Below are 19,853 nucleotides of genomic sequence, written 5' to 3'. Positions count from 1 at the left end.
TTCTTATTGTACAGGTGTTACTCTTTCTTTGTGCTTAGCCATGCTTCACATAATATACATAATTGAAAAATAATTGACACAAGGGAGAACACACGTGGATAAACACCGCGAGTGTACCCCAAACACAAAGATATGGTGGAGTAGTGGCAGCACTTGCAGCAGATACACATTTCACGTAGCACAGCCATCTCCCCCTCCATGCCACCCACAGTTCATGGATTCTCTCTCTGACAAAGAAATAAACTAAACACGTCATAAATTTTAGAGCTGAAGCTGCAATGACTTCTCTGTCATGAAGAAGTGTTTGTGATTAATTTTTCTTCACAAATGATGCGCACCATAATTGTTTCAACATTTTATTTTCAAAGTTCTGCAGTCACAACTTACAGATGGGAAAGCCGAGTTGAATGATGGAGAAGGTTCACTTCAAGACAGGCGATCCAATGCTTACAGGAGACTGAAGCACAAAGCCCTAAACCTAAGCACAACGGAGCCCAGTTAGCTCTTACTTCACTACCTTTGGAAGATGCTTGAAAGAATGGACATTGCTCCTTGCAAGGTGCTGAAGATTAAAGAGCTGTTTAGCATTATATGCACCTATTTGTAACTTACACATCAACAGCTCTTTGTCATGCATTGAAACTATTTCCATACAAAAATGACGTCCTTAGGAGTAGCAAAGACAGCATGTCAGTTTTAGAATAAAGAAGCTTGCAGTAATGGATGAAAAAGCTTAGATGTGTCTTGCTAAAGATAATTTACTCCCTCCCTTGGAAGGAGAGTACTTGGCAAAATGTCACCTGGCAAATAGTAATAATTAAAAAAAAAAAATCTACATGACAAAAATCTCATGAAATTGGGGTTAAGGAATTTGGAATAGTTGTAGAAAATCAGAAGAGTAATTGAAAAAGTCAATTTTATTTGAAAAGTAGAGCTATTTTGACCATTATTATCTACACTATCTGGCAAGTTCTTCTACAAAATGCTTACAGCAGTAGCGACGATGAGGTTTGGCCACCCCACGGCTTTGCCTTTCCTACTCTTTAAGAAGCAGGCAGTAATTATCACAGCAAGATGCCCCTAAGGTAAATAGCAGTCACTGTTCACTCAGGTTTGTTGGAATATGACTGAAGAATGCATACCTGACTTTACAACTGTATTTTTTACTCAAGCATTTAAAGAAATCAGACCATCAAGCCCCCATCAAGGGGCAATGTGTCATTCTCCCTCTTGCAAAATGAGTATTGAAGGATGAATTTGGGTGAGGGTAGGAAAACTGTCATTTAAACCAAATCACAGCAAGCATCTGCCTTATTCCAAAGATCTTATTCATGGTTTTCAGAGTCAAGGCAGTACATTGGTTATATTACTAAGGAAAGATCAGCCCATGCTGGGAAAGAAGTGGCAAAGCATTCAAATAGTTAATTATAATTAAGAAGACAACACCATGAAAATCCAGTTGCGTATGTATAGGAAATACTTTACGTGTGAGGGAAGATTGTCCAAAGCACACTCAGGGAAAATAAAAGCCCAAGCAGCTGGTATAGGTGAGAAAGTGTTAGAGAGTAAAACTGCAGTAGATCAGAGCAGAGCTGCCATGGGACATAGCAGGAAAACACAAGCACCTTGCCTCCTCCGCTTGCCTCGTCTACTGGCAGCTGTAGGAACAGCATCCACCAAACAGCCAAGGAAAAACAAGTTCTTACCATTATAGTTCCAACAGAACATCTTGGTGCAGTTTATGCAAAGATCACATAATGCAATTGATTTTAAAGCTCAGGGGAAAGTTACCTCAGGAATACCAGCTGTGAAAGGCAATTAAGTGCCAGAAACCACAGAGGTGAGAGAAAGCAATGTGAGCATGGTCCTATCGTTGCTTTTTTGGGGGTTATGTGCCCCCAAAGGAAGTTATTCAATATGTACATTTTGTTGCAGAAACTGAAATAGGTAACAGTCCTTTAGGACAAAGCATTTCTCCAAACATGAGCTAAACCAATGATCCTCATAGCAAGATCACTGGGATGGGCACCAAGAGATCACAGGTCCTCTGGCAGGCTATGTCAGTTGAGCTGGAAATGCAGATGCTAATGCATTGAGTTTGAGGTGATAAAACATGTGGACCTCTGGCAATAGAAGGAGCAAACATGAATCTGTTACTACAATTCTGCAGAAAGTTTCATCCGCAGCTGAACAGAGAAATTTCTAGCTCCTGCCAGTTCTTCCAGCGCAAAGCAAAAATAGGATTCCTACAAACACTACCGAGCAAATACAAATGTTTTAGAGCAGTGGCAAAGGCTCACCTGTTTCAGGTTAACAAAAAGGTCCAAGAAAAGCCAACTGGCAGTTTTTCTAAACCCTCTGCTCTTTCCAGCAGAGGAAAGGTTACCTGCCTCTGGTCTGCCGAGCTACCACATCACCACATGCAGTGATTTGAGGGAAAAAGAAACAAACACAAATCTGAAAATTTTTCCAGGTGGATAAGGGGCAGCAGAAAGAACCTGCCACCACTGAACTCCTGTAGTCTTCACCAGACCCAACCTTTTTTTTTTTCTTCTCTGAAAGATTTATCCATTTCAGGTTTGTGGACTCTTTCCCAATAAGCCACCTTCAACATAAGAGAAGTTCACTTTCCAAAGACTTTGTTCACTAAAATCATGGCCATCTCAGGCATCTGAAAGACAAGTACAGTAGAGGGACACAACTAAAGATATGGGTGACAGAAATATACCACATGAACTGACAGAAATAAAGAGAGGCCACACTGCTTTCCCAAACCTCTGCCTCAGGACCTGTCAAAATGTGTGGGCAGGAATCCCCTCATAATCTTGACATCCAGTTGCCAAACTAGTTTGAGTCAAACGTCTCTCACCTGCCAGTTAGAAGAAAACACAGATGTTATACACTTGGGTTACTTCTCACATACCTGAGCAGCTTGTAAAAAATGAGCAAGCGTGTAAAATGTTCATCCCGTCACATATGTACGCAAACAGCAGCTGCTGTGGGCACCCTGTACAGGGTGCAGCCCACGTGGCTGAGCAGGAGGCGGAATACACAAAGATAAACCTTACTTAGGAATGCTCACGTGCTCAGTTAAGTGCTGCGATAATTAAATCGTTAGTCACACTGACAAGTGGGTGGAAGAGGCTGGAAACGTCTGATGCAGTTTGCTACAGGCAATCATAGATTTACCAGCGATGCATCTGTCACACAAAGATGGGCTCAGACCCAAGGATCTGCAACAGCTCAACTTGAGCCTATTTCCCAGAAGTGAAATGGAACGAAGACACCACCCCTGCATCCTCAGTGCTGTAAAACAACCAAGACCCACTACCAACCTACCACATGCAAGCAGCTGTATGATTTCACATACTCAAAAAATTCAGCTGGGAAAAAACTTGCAGAGGCTAATCCTTATCTAAAGATCTAAAGGGGATTTCCCTTCCTGAAATTCTCCCTGATAGTACTAACTAGTTATCTAGCCTTTATATGTCCCCAGTCTTGTTATGCAGCATATCTCCCTTGGCTACTGCACAACAAAAGGCTTGCAGGATCAGCAGAGGAGATTTGACAGCATTTCAGTAAACACCTAACCACTTTCTTCAGTATCTGCCACTCACATAGTACCAACTCATCTTTGCAAGTTTTCAATCTCCTTTAAAGTACAAAACTGAAAGTACTTCAGTTTGTCTTAAGGAACGAAATATTACGTGACAGCTGATGGCGAAAAATTTGATCTTGTAACCCAGAGAACCAGCCCTTGTTTCACCACCAGCCTCAAAATTCCTTCCCATAGAGCAAGTAATGAGGAAGGGGGGAGGGAGAAAGGCAAAAATTGGTAACCTGTATTAGGACACCTCACTTGCTGTGCTGATCCCACTCCACAGAGAAGCCTGTGTGCTCATCCCAAGTCTAGAATTAATTGTTACTAGAGAAGCCTAAGGCTCGTGGGGAGTCTGTTTATTTGCTGATTCCTGCGACAGGTCAACTTTCAGGCAACAGGAGTCTGTGGGAACATGCACAAAGAGGACAAGACTCACAGCAAGAAGATGAGGTGGGTTGTTTTTCTCCCAAAAATTTTTATTTCAGAAAGCTGACAAAAGTCCCCCAACCAGTCATTACAGGTAAATCCACACCAGTGCCCCACACCTGCTCCCCAGTAACTACACCAGCACAGTGAAGATCAAAACATAACGCCAGAACAATGAGAGTGTAACAGTCACCTGGGGAACTTAAGGCCTAACCATCATTGTTACGGTAACTTTGTACTTTGTACTTACGATAAGGATGGGGAGAGGGTATCAAAACAGACAAGACTGGAAAAGCCCCTTTCTTGTACCGTCTTCTCAAGTTATATAAAAACAAAAGCAAAACCTTAATAGATCTACAGGCTTCAAACTGTAGGACCTAAAACCACCTTCAAATGACTTCTGTAATTCAGTCCTGTGGCACTGCTGCTGTTCTGCACTGTAACAGCTTTCAAAAACATACAAGGATAAAATGGATGCAAGGGCAGAGGAGTGGACTTAGGATCCTAATATGGCTTTATCAAAAAACAAACAAATTAAAAGCAATCAAAGTACTTGCAGTGGAACTAACAATTCCAGGAACTTGGGAACGGCAAAGAACTAATGTATTTAGATGATAGGAGATCATCTGTACATCCTCTTTTCTATTGCCTCACCCTGGACAACTGTTTCCTTCCTAGTAATAGATCAGACTCAGGTCAGAAATTATAGAATTATGCTTTTTCAAAACTGCTAGGCTGGACCCAGGGCCATGACAACCCCATCTCTACCCAGAAGTATCTAGACACAGGACACCAGAATGCTTTGCAGCTGAACCACTTGCTCTGAAGGAATGCAGAGACGATGAAAGAATTGTAATCACTGCCTTAAAACTGCAGCAAGTCCAGGAAGTTAACCTGCCTGCTTTTTCTCAGCCTGGTTTGTTTAACATAGTACCATCTGGACAGCTGAGAAATGGTGAGAAGCTGCTGGCTCTTGCTATCTAGTACTGCACAGGAAAATATGAGCTCTGTTGAGGGCACAGTTCAGACTGTCCCCTCAGATGCAGAATTAGCCTATTCCCACCCTGTACTGCCTTTTTTCAGTTCATCCACATTTTTCCAACTGCTCTGCTACCGTGCACAGAACTGTTGTACCCTCAGACCTCAATGCAGGGTACAGGCCCTCATGGCTCACATGAGCATCAGCTCACCTTGCTTTGAGGTCTCATAAAATGGCATTCAGCCAGCTGCCTGGAAAGATGAGAAGTCTCCTGCTCAATATAACACCAAGTTTCCTAGCATGATCTGCTCCCATCTGCTCTGTGACTGTATCTGACCGAGGCCTCCTGCACAAAAGGCTGTTCCTGACCAAGGTTTTCAGGAAAGCTGCTGCACCATTCCAAAACAAGAGAGGCAATACCAAGACAAACGTGGGGGAAGGGTGGGACCAAGGCTGGATAGCTTATTTGAGCAAAGCAGGCTTCTTTCCAAGCTCAAACACACTTCCAAGCCTGCCTTAGAAGGCTCCCTTTTCTCCAGGCTGAATCACCCTATGCTCAAGTGCTCTGACCTGTCAGCACAAAGACACCAGCTCCCACAGGGAGAAACACAGAGGTCCACCACAGGGACCAAACCTTGGAAGACCCTCTCTTCTCAGGCCCTGCTGGAATAATGAATCCTATCGCTTTGCACTGCCACCTAAAGAGCACAGCAGGGTCAGGTGGTTCTGAGTAACACTGCAGTCACAGACAGATGGGAGACATCATCAAGCCATGATTATAAAAGGAGAACAGACAGCGCAAAAAACTTGCTGCAGCTGTCATGGAAACATCTTTTTTTTTATTAATCACTGCCCCAGGAGTACCCAAACCCATTATGACCTCCCCCACCCCCAACATCCAAGAGGATTTCACAAGTCTCCCCATTGCCTCCAATGTTCAGGCTCTCCTCCCCCTTTAGGGTCCAAGTTCCTCCAGAAAAGCTCCAGTCAGTGGGTATCATCTGTAAGATGGCTCCAGGAGGCCATGGCTAGGTCCCAGCGGTGTCCAGCTGGGTTTGAGAGGAGGGGGAAGAAGATTTGCTCCTTTACTCAATCAGCTTCTTGGCCTTGAAGAAGCGACGCAGATAGAAAACCTGCCAGGTGGCCAGTCCGATGAGACAGCACATGGAGAAAATGCTGAAGTACAGAACCCGGGTGTTTGTTGACTCTGAAACAGACAACAAACCATCGCACCTGAGTCTGGCATCACAGGATGCACCCCAAGATGGCAAAGTTCCCAGGACTTCTCCCCCCCCATGAAAAAACAAGATAGCATGAAGGCAAGGGCACCTGAGAACCAGCAACACTCAAGAATAAAAGCAGAGGGAACAACAAGAAGGATAAGAGAGAACAAGGTGAAGCTGTAGTTAATGGGCAACATTGAATAGAACAGAGTAATTCACATTAGGAATGGAGACAGAAAGAAATGATTTCTAGAGACAGAACAACAAGAGTCAATGACTGTTTCAGGTTTCCCGTACTAGGAACAGAACAGGCAGAGACCACTATAATTGCTTGATCTTCAAATGCTGCCCTAATAACACATTTAGCAGAAATGAGGGGTTTTAGACTTCCATCCCTCTGAAGGGGCACACAGTCTCTTACCATTTGTATCCCTCATCTCCTCTTCTCGTTTCTTCATATAGGCAAAGTCGTTAACGATAGACTCTGAAAGATCTTCCAAGCGCCTCAATTCTACTTCCAGGGGTTTCAACTTCTCCACTTTAGCAATCTAGAAAACAGAAGAGTCAAATCACTCAGCCAAAACCAGAAGTTCCCACATGGGTTTCTATTGCCAGTTTGAACCACTCCTCCCCACACGCTACAGATCTGGGGCATCCTTCCCCCGGGGAAATACCTCTACAAGCCAGAAACTACCATTGCATAAAACACTATCGCTTCTCCCACCTGTTTTCTGAAACACACTTTCCTACTACTCCTCCTACACAATGGAGGAGCACAGCAGGCATACAAGCACACTTCTTCCTTATTCGGCTTAATGTTAGCTTGTTCACAGTCGGCTTCTGAGGAGTGGGTAGAAGATCTTGCCACATGACTAAACCTCCAGCGAGTGTAAGTCACAGACTGAGATAGAGGTGACTAACTTACGTATGTGTACGATACAGTTCCACAGGCACACAGGCTGTTAGCACCGAGACTCACTTCGCTAATGCCCCAGAAAGCCCAGGCAGCTCGGTCCCCAGCAGCACTGGCTTGATTATCCCACAGGAGCTCGGGGCTTTTATCCCTCAGACAGAACCCCCAGGGCAGCACGGGCTCTTGGCAGGGACCCCGCAGTCACCGGGTGGCGCTGCGGGGCCGCTGCCGGGCCCGGCTCCCGTCGGGAACGCTGGATCATCGCTTCCGTGCGCAATGCCCAGTGCGCGGCACCACGGCTCACACGCTCGGCACCCAAAAACAAAAACCCGCTGCAAAATTCAACTAGAAAGCACAGCACACAACAGCAACTACTCAAGTTGAACGTGTAGACGTGTCTCTGCCCCGGCTGTGGCTATAACCTCACACACACGTTACATAAAACCTGTGACACAAGGACACTCAGAGGAAGCCAACTGCAATTCCTGACACTTCGCCAGCGTAGAGTTTGGGTAACTGCGGTTCTTGCATAGGTTTTGTCACTATTACCAAGAAGTGACAGGCCCCTGCCATGAAGGCCGGATGCTGTGTCCCCAAGTAATGCAGCAGAAGAAAGATAAGTTACAGAAAACACACAAAGCACCTGCAGTTCACCACCAGTCTCAGCCACACAGGATTATTCAGATATAAGCTGCATGATGGCCATCTCTCAGTGACCCATGCTGACAGACAGGCCAACAGGGCACCCAGCATGAAGGTATCCCCAAAATGCCCCTTCCAGAGGCAGCTGCCTGGGCATCAGAGCCAGAGCTGAAGAGACACTCGTGACCAAGCCGGTGCTAGCTAATCAGCCATTCCACTGAAGGGTCTCCATATGACATACGTATCCTGACAAGCAGCAAGCCTTCAAACAATCATCTGAGGATTTTTATGCTGAGACAAGCTGTATATTATAGCTCTGCCAGCACAGCAGTGTCAGTTTGGAGTGTGTTTGAGAGGAGGGGTAGGAAGGAGTAGGTTAACCCTCTCCTGCTTTCTAGCCAATAGGTTGTAATGACAAAATCCTGTGGCCTGGCCACATGCCTGCCAGCAGAGCTTTGATGAAAAACTGGCACCAGTGCCTGCATGCCTACAGCCCAGACTCTGCTGACACTGCTAGAGCAGCAGGTCTGTAACACACACAAGGTTGTGGGCAGCTGTACTGACAACACTAGCCTTGCACTGACCAGCTCCATTATCTTCCTTGAGGGCTCATTTCCTCATTCACAGAAGGCTACAAGGGTGCAACTGGGAAAAACCAAGGTTTATCTGCTCCATCTGCATCCCTTCAGCTGCTCTTAATAGGTGTAGCTACAAACATCTGAGCTACTTTTAGTCCCGCATGTATTCCAAGATGAGTATCCTGAATTACGGAATCAATTAGAGTGGAAAAGTCCTCTGAGATCTAGTGCAACCTAAGACAACTAGACCATGGCACTAAGAACCATGTCCAGTCTTTCTTTAAACAGCACAACCTCCCTGGGCAGTCCTGGAACCTTTTACCCCTAATGAAGCTGCCCCAAGAGATTTTGTAAAAAAGCCCACCAAGTATCTGTGATGGTGGAACATCATCATCCTAGAAAAAACATGGGGACCACCAGCACCAGGATAACAATTCCAATGAGCTTCCCAGGGGTTACTTGAAGATTTGTCAAAGCGTTAACTCTCTTCCTAGCATAGAAAGCAACACACTATAGCCAAGAGTTGACAAGGAATAGTCGATGTGGGAAAAAAAACCTAGGTTATCAAGCATCCTTAGTGCCATCAGAAATCTTTCTACTTTTCTGTAACTTCATTTCTACTTCTTGAATGGATAGTTATTCCTCCCAAATCCAGATAACTAAGGTATGACATTGCAGTTAGATCTTCTAATCCAGCTCACTATTCCAGCTGCTTTGCTCCAAGCATATCTGGATCTATAAAAGTTTATTAAGCCAGAATTAGGCAGTATCAGTGACCCTCATTAAACCCCCTGAATAAAGTCTCCTTGCAGCATTTCAACAAGAAGAACTAGGGCTGTACAACAGGTCACTGGTACCCAATAACAGATGAATAACACAAGCAAAAAGCTCAGAAAGGCTGCAATTCCATGAGAGAAACCCAAGCAATATTCCTGTCCTCTGAGGCCTTACAGCAACCTGCCAAGTCAAAACTCACAACTACTACAGCAAACTGAGAAGAGAGATAGTGAAAAAAAAAAAGAAAACACACTGCAAAGCAGTGTGGTTAAACATCTATAGCAGCTGTACAAATAAAAAATCCATTTGGGTCCTTTGTAGACATGCTGCTCAAAAAGGCTTAACACAGTCTACCACTCTGAAAGGTCCTCACAAGTCAAGGATGCTTGCCGGGGCTGCCAAGATCTGCATTTGGTATCAAGTGGGACTGCAAGTCTGAATTCTTCTTTTCTTGTACTCCTCCATAGATCTTTTACCTCAATGAGCATAAGAGGTGGAATTATTCCAAGACAGTTTTATCAGTACAACCAGTGAGTATGCAGTAACACAGGCATAAAAGAGAACCTTTCTGTACAGCAACAGTGCTTCTAGGTAGCACTGCAGTAATGTAACTCTGGAGTATGCTGGGGGGTGGTATTTAAAGGGATTCTGTAAATACAGCAAACATAATCCTCCCAGTTACGGTCTCGGGGATTCACCCCATAAAATTTCAACATCTTGCAAACCCTCAGTAGCAAGTTGGCAGACAGCTGGCCCTATGAGTGTTCCCTGACCCCAAGCACATTTTTACTCTCCATGTAGGATGTGCTCCCGACTGACTTAAGCTATGATTCCTCTGCTCTTCCCTTACCCCAAGCACCTCTTTTAAGTCCACATAGGAAGTGCTTCCAACCAACTTAAATTACGCAAGACCAGACAGCCCAAAGTTTGAAAGGATATAAAAACACCAGCACGACCATCTCAGAAATTTGTTAATTTTCTATCTGGAACCATGCACAGCCTCCTCTGTTACCCACTCTCCTCTCTATGGCGTCTCCCACGCTCTTATGCACAGTGGACACAGCAGTCACTTACAGGACTCTTTCTCCACCAATAATTTCTCATTTTCTCAGGCTCTGTACTGAGGGATGACTGATCCCAAATTCTAGTTAGCCAAAAGCATGATAGCTGCTGTAAAAATTCAGCATCCAAACCAGTCATGACTGTCTCAGCCACAAAGTAACAGCTATTATATACAGCTGGCTCCTGGGTGTAAGCAAGCTATGTCCTCCCAAGGTGGAAATGTTTAGGCTTTTATGCCTATTTCCAATGTCACGCCTTCAAACCAAATACCCATTCCACAGCAGCTACTACTCTGCCAAGCACCTTTACACTGACACACTGACAGTTCTTAGAAACACACAAGCACCATTTCAGGCCTGCTGAGCCAGTACATCGTACAGGCAGGAAGGTAAGAACAGTAACATTGAAACTTGACCTTTAAGAGAAGGTCCGATATTAACTTAAAGTGACCTCTGCTGCTGGGGAAACTTCACCTCTCAGTGTCTTGTTGCCTCTAGTGCCTATGCCCAGAAGCTGGGTCATGCTGTCCTAGCAAAGAAATTCGCACATTAGGCTCCAGTTCCCAGAGTACAGAATCAATTCTAGTTGATGTTTGTCTTTCTCTTTTTTTTTTTTTGTCTCCTCCTGTAACACTCAAAGCTCCAATGCAATTGTAGTTTGTAGACAGGCTTTCATCACCACTGGGAAAACAGCCTCCCATCATGAGCCCAGATCTACAAAAGGCATCACGTGAGTGCTGGGAAAGGGGAGCCTGCAGTGCAGGCAGCCAGGGGATATACCTCCTCGTAGTTCTTTGCTTCAACGCCATGCTTCATATCCAGAGTCACGAGCTGGTCCGGCATCCTCCCTGTTCCTGGAAGCATAATGAAAGGATTCCTTGTGTGAAACATTCAGCCTGCCAGGAAATCACCAGCTCTTCCCACCAGTGAGGAAGAACTCAAATCCCTCCCCCTCCCTCCATGTCTGCAGCTAACTGCGGAGGCAGCACAGTCCAGCCTAAAAATACAGAGACTTCATAATAAATCTGGCTGAAGGAGAGCCTCCCAAAGATAATGAGAACAAGCTGTAACTAAAAGCACTGAGTGTCTACAGGATGCAAATCACTGTAAAAACTGCAGAGGATTATAGAATATGAACACCAGCTGCTATGAGACAGCCTAGTGAAAGACAAGTCACCAGAGGGGTAAATATTCAACTGGGAAGCCCATGTTCATAGGAGGTGAACCAGCAACTTGTCAGGGTTACTGGGGCTGCAAATGGCTTTACATTCAAAGGAGCAAATTATAAACTGCTCCAATTGAGGAACACGGCATATGAGGACTACTGACCCTCACATGCTGGAATGTCTGCAGAAGCCAAGGCAATCCCTTTACCAACCATCTCAGATACTCAAGAACCACACTGCTAATGCAAACCCCAAGAGAGCAAGAGGCTTCTGAAGCTGGGAAAACACTGCCTCGGAGAGCTGCCAGCTGGAGCCACACAAACAGCACGTAAGGCTGCAGTCACCAGCAGAGTAGGTATCTTTCAAGGCTGTAACCCCCAGGCTAGGGAAACCATGGCTTATAGCTTCTTTCAACTGCTACAAACTGTCCCATCTGAGAACATTCACAAGAGGAAAAAAATATATATAAGATAGTCATATCAGATACTCTCAAAAATGCTGCACATCAGCATATCTGAGTACCATTCTCTACTATACCACCCACCAAGAAAATGTCTGTATGTAACACATTTCCAAATCCCAGCATGTTGGGACATACAGCTGTCCTCAACTGGCTGCCAGCAAAACACAAGGTCTGAATTTACTTAAACTATGAATTTCAGTCTCTATCCAGGAGCATGTCCAATACCCACATTTTGCCTCAGAAGGCTGCCAGGTGGGCATTCCCTCAGTCCACAAACAAAATCAATGTACAGCTTATGATGGGTCACTCCAGTTGGAGCTAGGAAGTTATTCCAGATCTTTGATACAACATCCCCAAATTTCTTCTCTACCTACTCACTGAACAGCTCTTCAACACCAGAGTAGAACTGCCTTCTACTGCTAGCAGGACAATGAATAATTTACTGATAAGATGGTGCACATCAACTACAAACTGCTTAAGTCTCCTTATGGGAATGCACTATAGAAGAGCCCAACAGATAATTATGATTAGGATGGAATTTTGCTGTTTTCCTATAAAAGACCTGTTACTGTACGGATCCCCTGAAGTCCCAGCACTGCTCTTTAACAGACAGGCTGTATAGAAGCCCCAGTACTCCTTTCCTCAACTGCAAGTTTTGACTCCTTATGCCACACACGTTACTGGCAAGCACAGAGACAGGCAGGTAGGACAGACAACAGTAGGTGCAAAAAAAATTCACAGCACATAGCTCAGTGAGAGTTTTTTTTAATGGTGCTCAATTTATAGCAACTTGGGTTGAGAGCTGAAGTTTGCACGAAGAGATAAGAAAGATGAAAAGGCCAGTGAACAGAAGAACAGAACTAGAAGAATTAATTTGCCTGACTGCTAGGGAGAGTTGCCAAGAAGCAGTAAGAAACCAGAAACCTTAAAGCTGCCAGGTGCAAAGGGAGGGAGAGCAGACATTTTGCAAGAGGTTAATGTTGTCAAGAACTGGCAGGGAAAAACTCAAGCTGCTCTCCTATAAGTTTAGTAAGCCCAGGGCAGCTCCCTTCACACTCATGAGATCCTCAGAAACCCCTTGCTTCTGCAATCACAGCCCACCAGAGCAGGCTGGATCAGCAGCAAAGACAAAAAAAGTCAAGATTCAGAGATCATAAACTAAACTGATACCTACATTCCTCAGGTGTTCAGGAGGTCATCTCATCTGAACTGTTTCCTGGGAAATTAGGGAAGCTCTTAATTTGCAAAGTCAGTGGAAAAGCAGGATGGTTGAACTAACCATCAAAAAGTTTTCCCACAGGAATATCAGAAAAAAAAATGAGTCCTAACACTCTTAAGAAAGTTTAGGAAGAGAAGGATTACAGAAGGAGCATCCAGTTAAAGATTAGCACACAGAAGAGCCCTACAGGGAGAATGCAGTTGAGGCCAGGCTGTTCACCTGAGATTAGCATATCATGGGAGAGTAAATGTGCCTGGGAGCAGGTCAGGAAGACAGGACCATTATGTCTGGAGGAGAGTAAAAAAGCCCATCGTGCAAATACCCACAGCTCCAGGAAGCACCCTAAGAACTCCTCTACTCTGAAAAGGTGAACCTTAGATATAAGACCTCTTTCTCACTTCCTCTTCCTCATTTCTGTGGTTAGGGATTGAGAAATCCCAGCTGCCTGGACCCCTCAGATCCAACAGCTCTAGGTTTCCTCTACCAACAGTTTGTCTCTTTCAATACTCCACAAACATCCTCCTGGGCTGCTGCAGTAAGTCCTGATTACTTACTTGATGAGACTGGGAAAAGGCCCTAACCTTTAAAGAGAAACATGGGAATTAAACAGACTTGGTAAGTTGCCCCGCTCCCATGCTGACCTTATAGAGGAAACAAGGTACTTCCTTGTGACGTGGCTACTTCTTTCCAAGTACCTTAACCAGGTCCTGGAGATGATCAAGCCTCAGAGTGTCACGCCCCTTACTTTAATACATCCTTCACTTCCAGCGCAGACATGGGAAGTCTGGAGATACTCTAGGTGGAATTTGGGGCACCTGGGTCCAAAAAGAAAGCCTCCAGAAGAGGACCAGCTACTCCGTTGAGGAGCTCTAGATTTTGGCAGCTCAGTGCTCCACAGGTTATCAAGGTAGAAACTGCATTTAGAAATACTTAATCCTCAACCATATTGAAAGTTTTAAAACCAACTTGCAACAAGAGAGTCAGGTAACAAACATTTGCTACAATCAAAACAGTTGTAAGGGGCCCTGTCTAGGCAAGAAACTTCTGCTCAAAAGCACCAAACTAAGAGTCTAGACACAACTAAAGAAAGAAACCTTTCCCACTTCAGCATGTGATCACATGGAAGCTATGAAAAGATCTACAGGACTGTCTGGAGACTTCTCAAATATCCAGGTGTTGGAAAGTAAATACCACGAGTGACTCCCAGATGAGTCACTAGTGCCTGCATGTCTCAATGTGTTAAGGAACATTTGGAAGTCCTACCTTTGGAGTAAAACAAAAACATAATCCTGAGCATTTGGGATCACTATTTTATCTGTAAAATACCACAGAAGAGGTGTTACAAGCCAGATCAATCCCAGCAAAAAATATAGCCTTCTCTTTCTGTAAAGTTTTCAACTTGCAAACTATTTGCATCTTATATCTGGAGCAGAAACAGTAAAAGAGCAGCTGCCTTTCAACTGATTTGAGGAATGCTGCTAGTGAATGCTCTGTGAAACACTAGGGGATCTTTTAGATAAGATATACTGGGCCCAAGAAGCAGAACTCTGACACTAACCATGAAAAGATGTAGTACCTACAAACTTGCATGTGCTCACACCACCACTGATGAGACTAGAGCCCACATGCTGGCCACTTTCAGCAAGTTTGTTCTGAAGTTGAGCTCGCCATTCAAAGCAGTACATGCGTCACACTCACAGGAAACAAGCCTCAGCATTCATTAGGCAACCATCCTTGTAGCACAAATGCAAAGCTGACATCCTGCTCATTTCCCCTTCCCTTTATTGATCACTTCAAGAGCAGTTGTGGGTGCAAACCGAGGACACATTCCCTATACACACACAATCCAACCTCATTAAATAGTTGTCAACCTACCGCAGGATGGCTGCCAAGAACACATTGTGCACAGGTCACATTCTACCAAATGGGGAAGAAATGGCCTGCTGGGGTGAAAGAGAAGTCCTGGAGATGATGGCACCCAGCTCTGTCCTGCTCAACTGCAAGACGGGGAGAAGCATTAAACTGGCAAAAGAAGTGTGGTTTGCTCACTGGTACTGCCACTCATTGCAACTGTGGCGACCTCTGTGGGAGAAATGCCCAATTCCCCTTTCAGAGGAAATCCAAGCGCTCTACACAACAGCCACAGAGGATTACTTCAAATGCAACACACAGAGCAGATGAGTTCTGCAATGAGACTGGCCACAACATCCTGAAGGTCAGCTTTAAAAGTCAAAAGTGCTCTGTGGACCACATTCAGGATCACTTTACTCATACTCCTACTCCACACAGCTACGCAAACTTGATCAGAAGCTAGAAACAGCCAGAACACTTTTCATTTCACTTACCCACAGGAAGCTTGCTCTCAAAGCAGGCCTCAAACATATCATAGTCTTCAGTGGTGAAGGCGAACTTGCCCTTAGTGGCATCCTCCTTGGCATAAAGGATGTGTCCAGCCGAGTCAGTTATCTGTAAGAGGGACAATGAAGGTAAGAAACACAGTATTTTGCTGCCGTGAGCTCATGCTGCCTGTGCAGCAAGAGTAATCCTAGCCTTCCCTTTGGATCTGCTGCTTTCTCCTTTCAACAGTTTCCTTCTTTCTTTGTGACTTCAATTCCCCCCCCTTCATCCACACAACAGGAGCTGACAAAGTCAGAGTGACTATAAAGTAATTATTAACTCTTAGATCCAAAAAATCACCAACCAACCAACAAAACCCACCCCCCCAAAAAAACACCACCAAAAAGCAACTGACCATCAAATAAAAAAAAAAAACCCAAACCGAAACCCACACTAATTTCTCTTCCTCCTATGAATCCCAAATACAGACTACATGTAAGAACTACAACTGAAGCAAACTATCATTCATTGCCTTTATTTTGCAGGCAAAATTCATGAATTCCCATAGCAACGCAGACAGGGAGAAGGCTTATGGGACAAAAGAGTCACGTTCCCCAGAAAATGAAATGGAGAAGGGTACATCTATTCCTCTAGAAATGAACCACGAGTGTGGCCCTGAGTTACACAAGGTTTGGGTGCCAAGATCCATAAAAGTGGCTGCTTCAGAGGACAATTCAGACTACACAGACAGAATAATGACTGCTTTGCACTAACTCTGTAAAACTGCTAAGAATAGGCAAAAACTGTGGAAGGTCTACAAAAATGCTTCAACAAAGAGTATAAAAAGAAAGGACATGCATTTCATGACGTCAACTTGAGAGTAATTGTGCTCAATTAAAGGCTCCATCCAGCTGAAACACTCTGACCGGGGAGAGGGGTGAAAAAAATGGAAGGTTACAACACTGCATGTAAATGAACAGCGTGTATTCCACTGGAACACTTCCCATTTTCCCTCGATGCTAATTTTTAACAGGTATGTCTGAAACAGCACGGACACTAAGGTTACTACGGGTCTTTGAAAGTCTTAGAGGTGAAGAAAGTAAAAAGTTTGGGAACAATTTTAAAGGTATGTAAGACCAAAGTACACAAAATAATTTGTGGCATGAAAAAGGTAAGTCAGACATTTTACTTTACTCCAGCTTTTTTCCCTGTACAAAGGCCATACAAAAGGGCTATGTACCCAGAACTATTCTAAGGAAACACTCTTTATTCTTATTAGAGGACCTAATTAACTCCCTGGCACTGGATTTGAAACAAGTGTGGACCTACCCATGGATGAGAATTGCTGCCTTAGGCAGGAAAAACAAGCAAGCATATAAATTCTCACACTTTATGGTATAAACCACAGCAGGCAAGACTTTAGGAACAGGCTTCCTCTATATAGAGATTATCCCACAATGGCCTGTTAGGGGTTTTCTCTTGTGGCTGCCCCTGCACCATACGCTGTCAGTACCTGAGAACCAATGAGGAGCATCACTCTCTGTGCAGCAGCTCAGAGCTGTACCTGTTTTCAAGCGACAAACACATGAAAGCATGCCTGTGCAGCTGTGCTGCCATCCCCTTGCCACAAGCCACTAGCTACCTCCTGTCTGGAAGCCACCAGGCACTGGAAGGCACTGGGAAGCTTGGCCCTAGGGACCAGGCCCATCTGCAGTAGAGGACTGTCTATGTTTGACCATGCCAGCACAATGTAAAAGCCTGTGATTTGGCCAACACATGGCACGTGCTGTTTAGTGGAGCAGTCACAATTAACCAAGATGCCTCATCTGCGTGACACCGTACATTCTGAACACTGGGTTTTCCATCAAAAAAAGTAGTCATAACAACACAGCTCTTAGATGCCCCTATTATTTTGAGCACTATTTTCCTAAGCCTTTCTAAGCACCAGAGCTAATCTTTATGCAGCTTGATCCATTTTTGCCCTTTGCAGCTCACGAACAGCATTCTGGACAGTAAAAGCTCTGCTATCCGCTTTCATCAAAACTGAATAGCATCACCCAGATCAGCCAAATACACTGCCCATTCAGCCGGCTGTGCGAGGGCGGGAGAAGCTGCTAAGAGCCCAGCCAGAACGCTTGTGGGGGAGTCACCCTGAAAGGGATTTTTCATGCTATTCTAACGTTATTTACGGTAAGGCAATCCCCTACAGACAGGGCATTGTTTGCCCTTGACGAACAGCCCGACACCGCCGGGCCCGACAATGGGGCAGAGGCACGTGGCTGCCAAAGGAGAGCCCAGGCGCCCGACGCTCCCCCGGCAGCAGCCAGCTAGCAGAACCCGCGGATTCCTGCACAACACAGGGTGACACTGTTAGCGCTGGGCTATCACACGCACTAACCTCAGCTCACCGGCAGGAACCCAACTGAGCCCGCACAGAGCTACCAACCCCCTCCCTCCTCTGCTCACTGGCCCGATCCAAGGAGCAGAAGCAGGCCATCCAGTGCAGAACAGAAAGTACCTGCAGACATCACGTCCTGAACTGACCTTTCCCATACAGACCACAGAGAAAGCAGGCACCTATCAGAGAGGTTTCAGCACTTAGAACAAGCCCAGCATATTGGGAGGACACAGCATACTTGAACAATAAGAAGGAAAGCAAGAACTGCATACATTATTTTTTCTCCTTTGTAGCTTTTCAAACTATACAGGGCTTTAAAAATTTATTTCATTTTATGGTTCAAACAAAAAAGGACTTCCATAAGCACTAACACCCTGATACCAGCTTCATCAGCAAAGCCAACCAAGACTCAAACATGGGATTCACTGGTTCACCATCACCTCCCTAGGTAAGTCTTATGTCATGAAATTGAGTTTTGGAAGAGACCTTGGGGTCAACTGATCTAAGAGTGGGCAACCTGAGAACCAGGAGGCTTGGTTACCAAGCAGTAAGAGACAGATGGGAACATGGCACTCCATCTGAAATACATGTGCCTTACCAAGCAAATACTACATCAACATTTTATAGCCTAAACGCTGCCTGGCTCTGCCTATACACAGACAAGTTTCCTCTTACAAATGATGCAAGAACAGAAGAGTAAGGTTTTTTTTAAAAGTACGACTCCAGAAGAAGCCTTCTCTAGCCATAACCAAGCACAACTGCCAATAATGCCAAGGCCTTCAGGCATTGGCAGGCAGATGCTGGAAAGGCAACCTGATTTCAGGAGGTCTAAAATACTCAAGAACACCAAGTTCAGAAACTCCTGAACAGACCATTCTGTCTCTGTTTGCGTGCTTACTATTGAAACCTCTGAGAAAGTAGACAGAAATAAAAAAGGGGACAGAAGGCTGTTATGAACTGTCTATGTAGCAAGAGACCTTACTCAATTAGGTTGGAATTTTGAAGAACGACTAGGAAAGGCAGATTGTGGGCAGCATAAAAGTGAAGTTGTTGAATTAAAGTGAAGCTGCTGAATAGCTGCGTGTCACACACGTGCATTAGCCACGTATACTCTGCCAACATGCACTTCCTGAAGATCCTTCAGGATCATTTTCTTCCCTGCAGCAAACATCTGCCTACCGAAAATCCATGCAAGCCACGACACAGCAAGATGAGAATAGCCATTCCGTGTACCAGAACCTGGTTTCTCAGCCCCCATTCCACTGTGCCTGTTGTGCCAGGCCCTAGGCATGGAGGGAGCCCTCGGAAAGCCACGTCACCATAACTCCTTCCTGCTCACACGGTGTCAGCAGCCTTGGTACAGCTTTATCGCAGCGGCCCATCTCGCCAGGCGCCGGATAATCCGCACCGTGTGCGGATTAAATGGCAGACTGCGGGACGGGCCGCTGCAACTCGATCTTTGGGGGAGAAAAAGCTCCTATTTGGCTCAAGCTAAAACGCTGCCCTGGGGCCTCGCTGCCCAGCCCCCGGAGCTCCTGGGCGGGCTGACGGCCCCTGGTACGGGGCGAGTCCCGCGGTGCGGTGCGGCGCAGGCCCGGGCCGGGCAGCGGCCGGCTCACGCGTGGGCCGGTGTCACGCGTGGAACACGTCATCCCGTCCTTCCTTCCTTCCTTCCCCGCCCCGCACGGCCGGCGACGGGAGGCGGGGCCGCGCCGCCCGCCCCGGCCACCCCCGCCCCCCCGGCCGGCCGGGGCCGCACCTTGAGGTTGGCGGAGGGTCCGGTGGAGGAGCCCGGCGGGGCGTCGATCTCGTACTCGCCCGTGACCAGCGTGTCGCGGTGGATCTCCTCCCGCAGGCACTTCCGCGCCTTGCCCGGCAGCTGGAAGGAGATGGGCCGCGCCGGGCCCGCCAGCAAGAGCAGCAGGAGCAGCGGCAGGAGCGGGGCCCGCCCGAGGCGGGGGCGGCCGGGCAGCGGCGGCAGCGGCATGGCGGCGGCTCCGAGTGCGGCGGGCCGGGCCGGGCCTGCCTCCGCCGCACGTGACCGCCGCCGTGGCGTCACCGCGGGGCGGG

The 19,853-nt window shown here is 46.0% G+C and overlaps 1 protein-coding gene across 1 annotated transcript; it reads right to left on the bottom strand.

Annotated features, from left to right (window-relative positions):
* Positions 1-4,047: 4,047 nt before the first annotated feature.
* Positions 4,048-19,819, bottom strand: TMED10 (transmembrane p24 trafficking protein 10). Its single transcript, XM_040067044.2, has 5 exons — positions 19,543-19,819; positions 15,394-15,514; positions 10,981-11,054; positions 6,651-6,777; positions 4,048-6,213 (listed from the first exon to the last, which is right to left on the bottom strand). Exons 1-5 carry the CDS (start codon positions 19,768-19,770, stop codon positions 6,092-6,094), a joined length of 672 nt encoding a protein of 223 aa, XP_039922978.1. The 5' UTR covers positions 19,771-19,819; the 3' UTR covers positions 4,048-6,091.
* Positions 19,820-19,853: the final 34 nt, after the last annotated feature.

The sequence above is a fragment of the Hirundo rustica genome, chromosome 6, assembly GCF_015227805.2.
Source record: "Hirundo rustica isolate bHirRus1 chromosome 6, bHirRus1.pri.v3, whole genome shotgun sequence".
NCBI classification, from domain to species: domain Eukaryota; kingdom Metazoa; phylum Chordata; class Aves; order Passeriformes; family Hirundinidae; genus Hirundo; species Hirundo rustica.
Note: the sequence above shows the minus strand (reverse complement) of the source record. Positions and strands in the feature narration are given on the sequence as shown.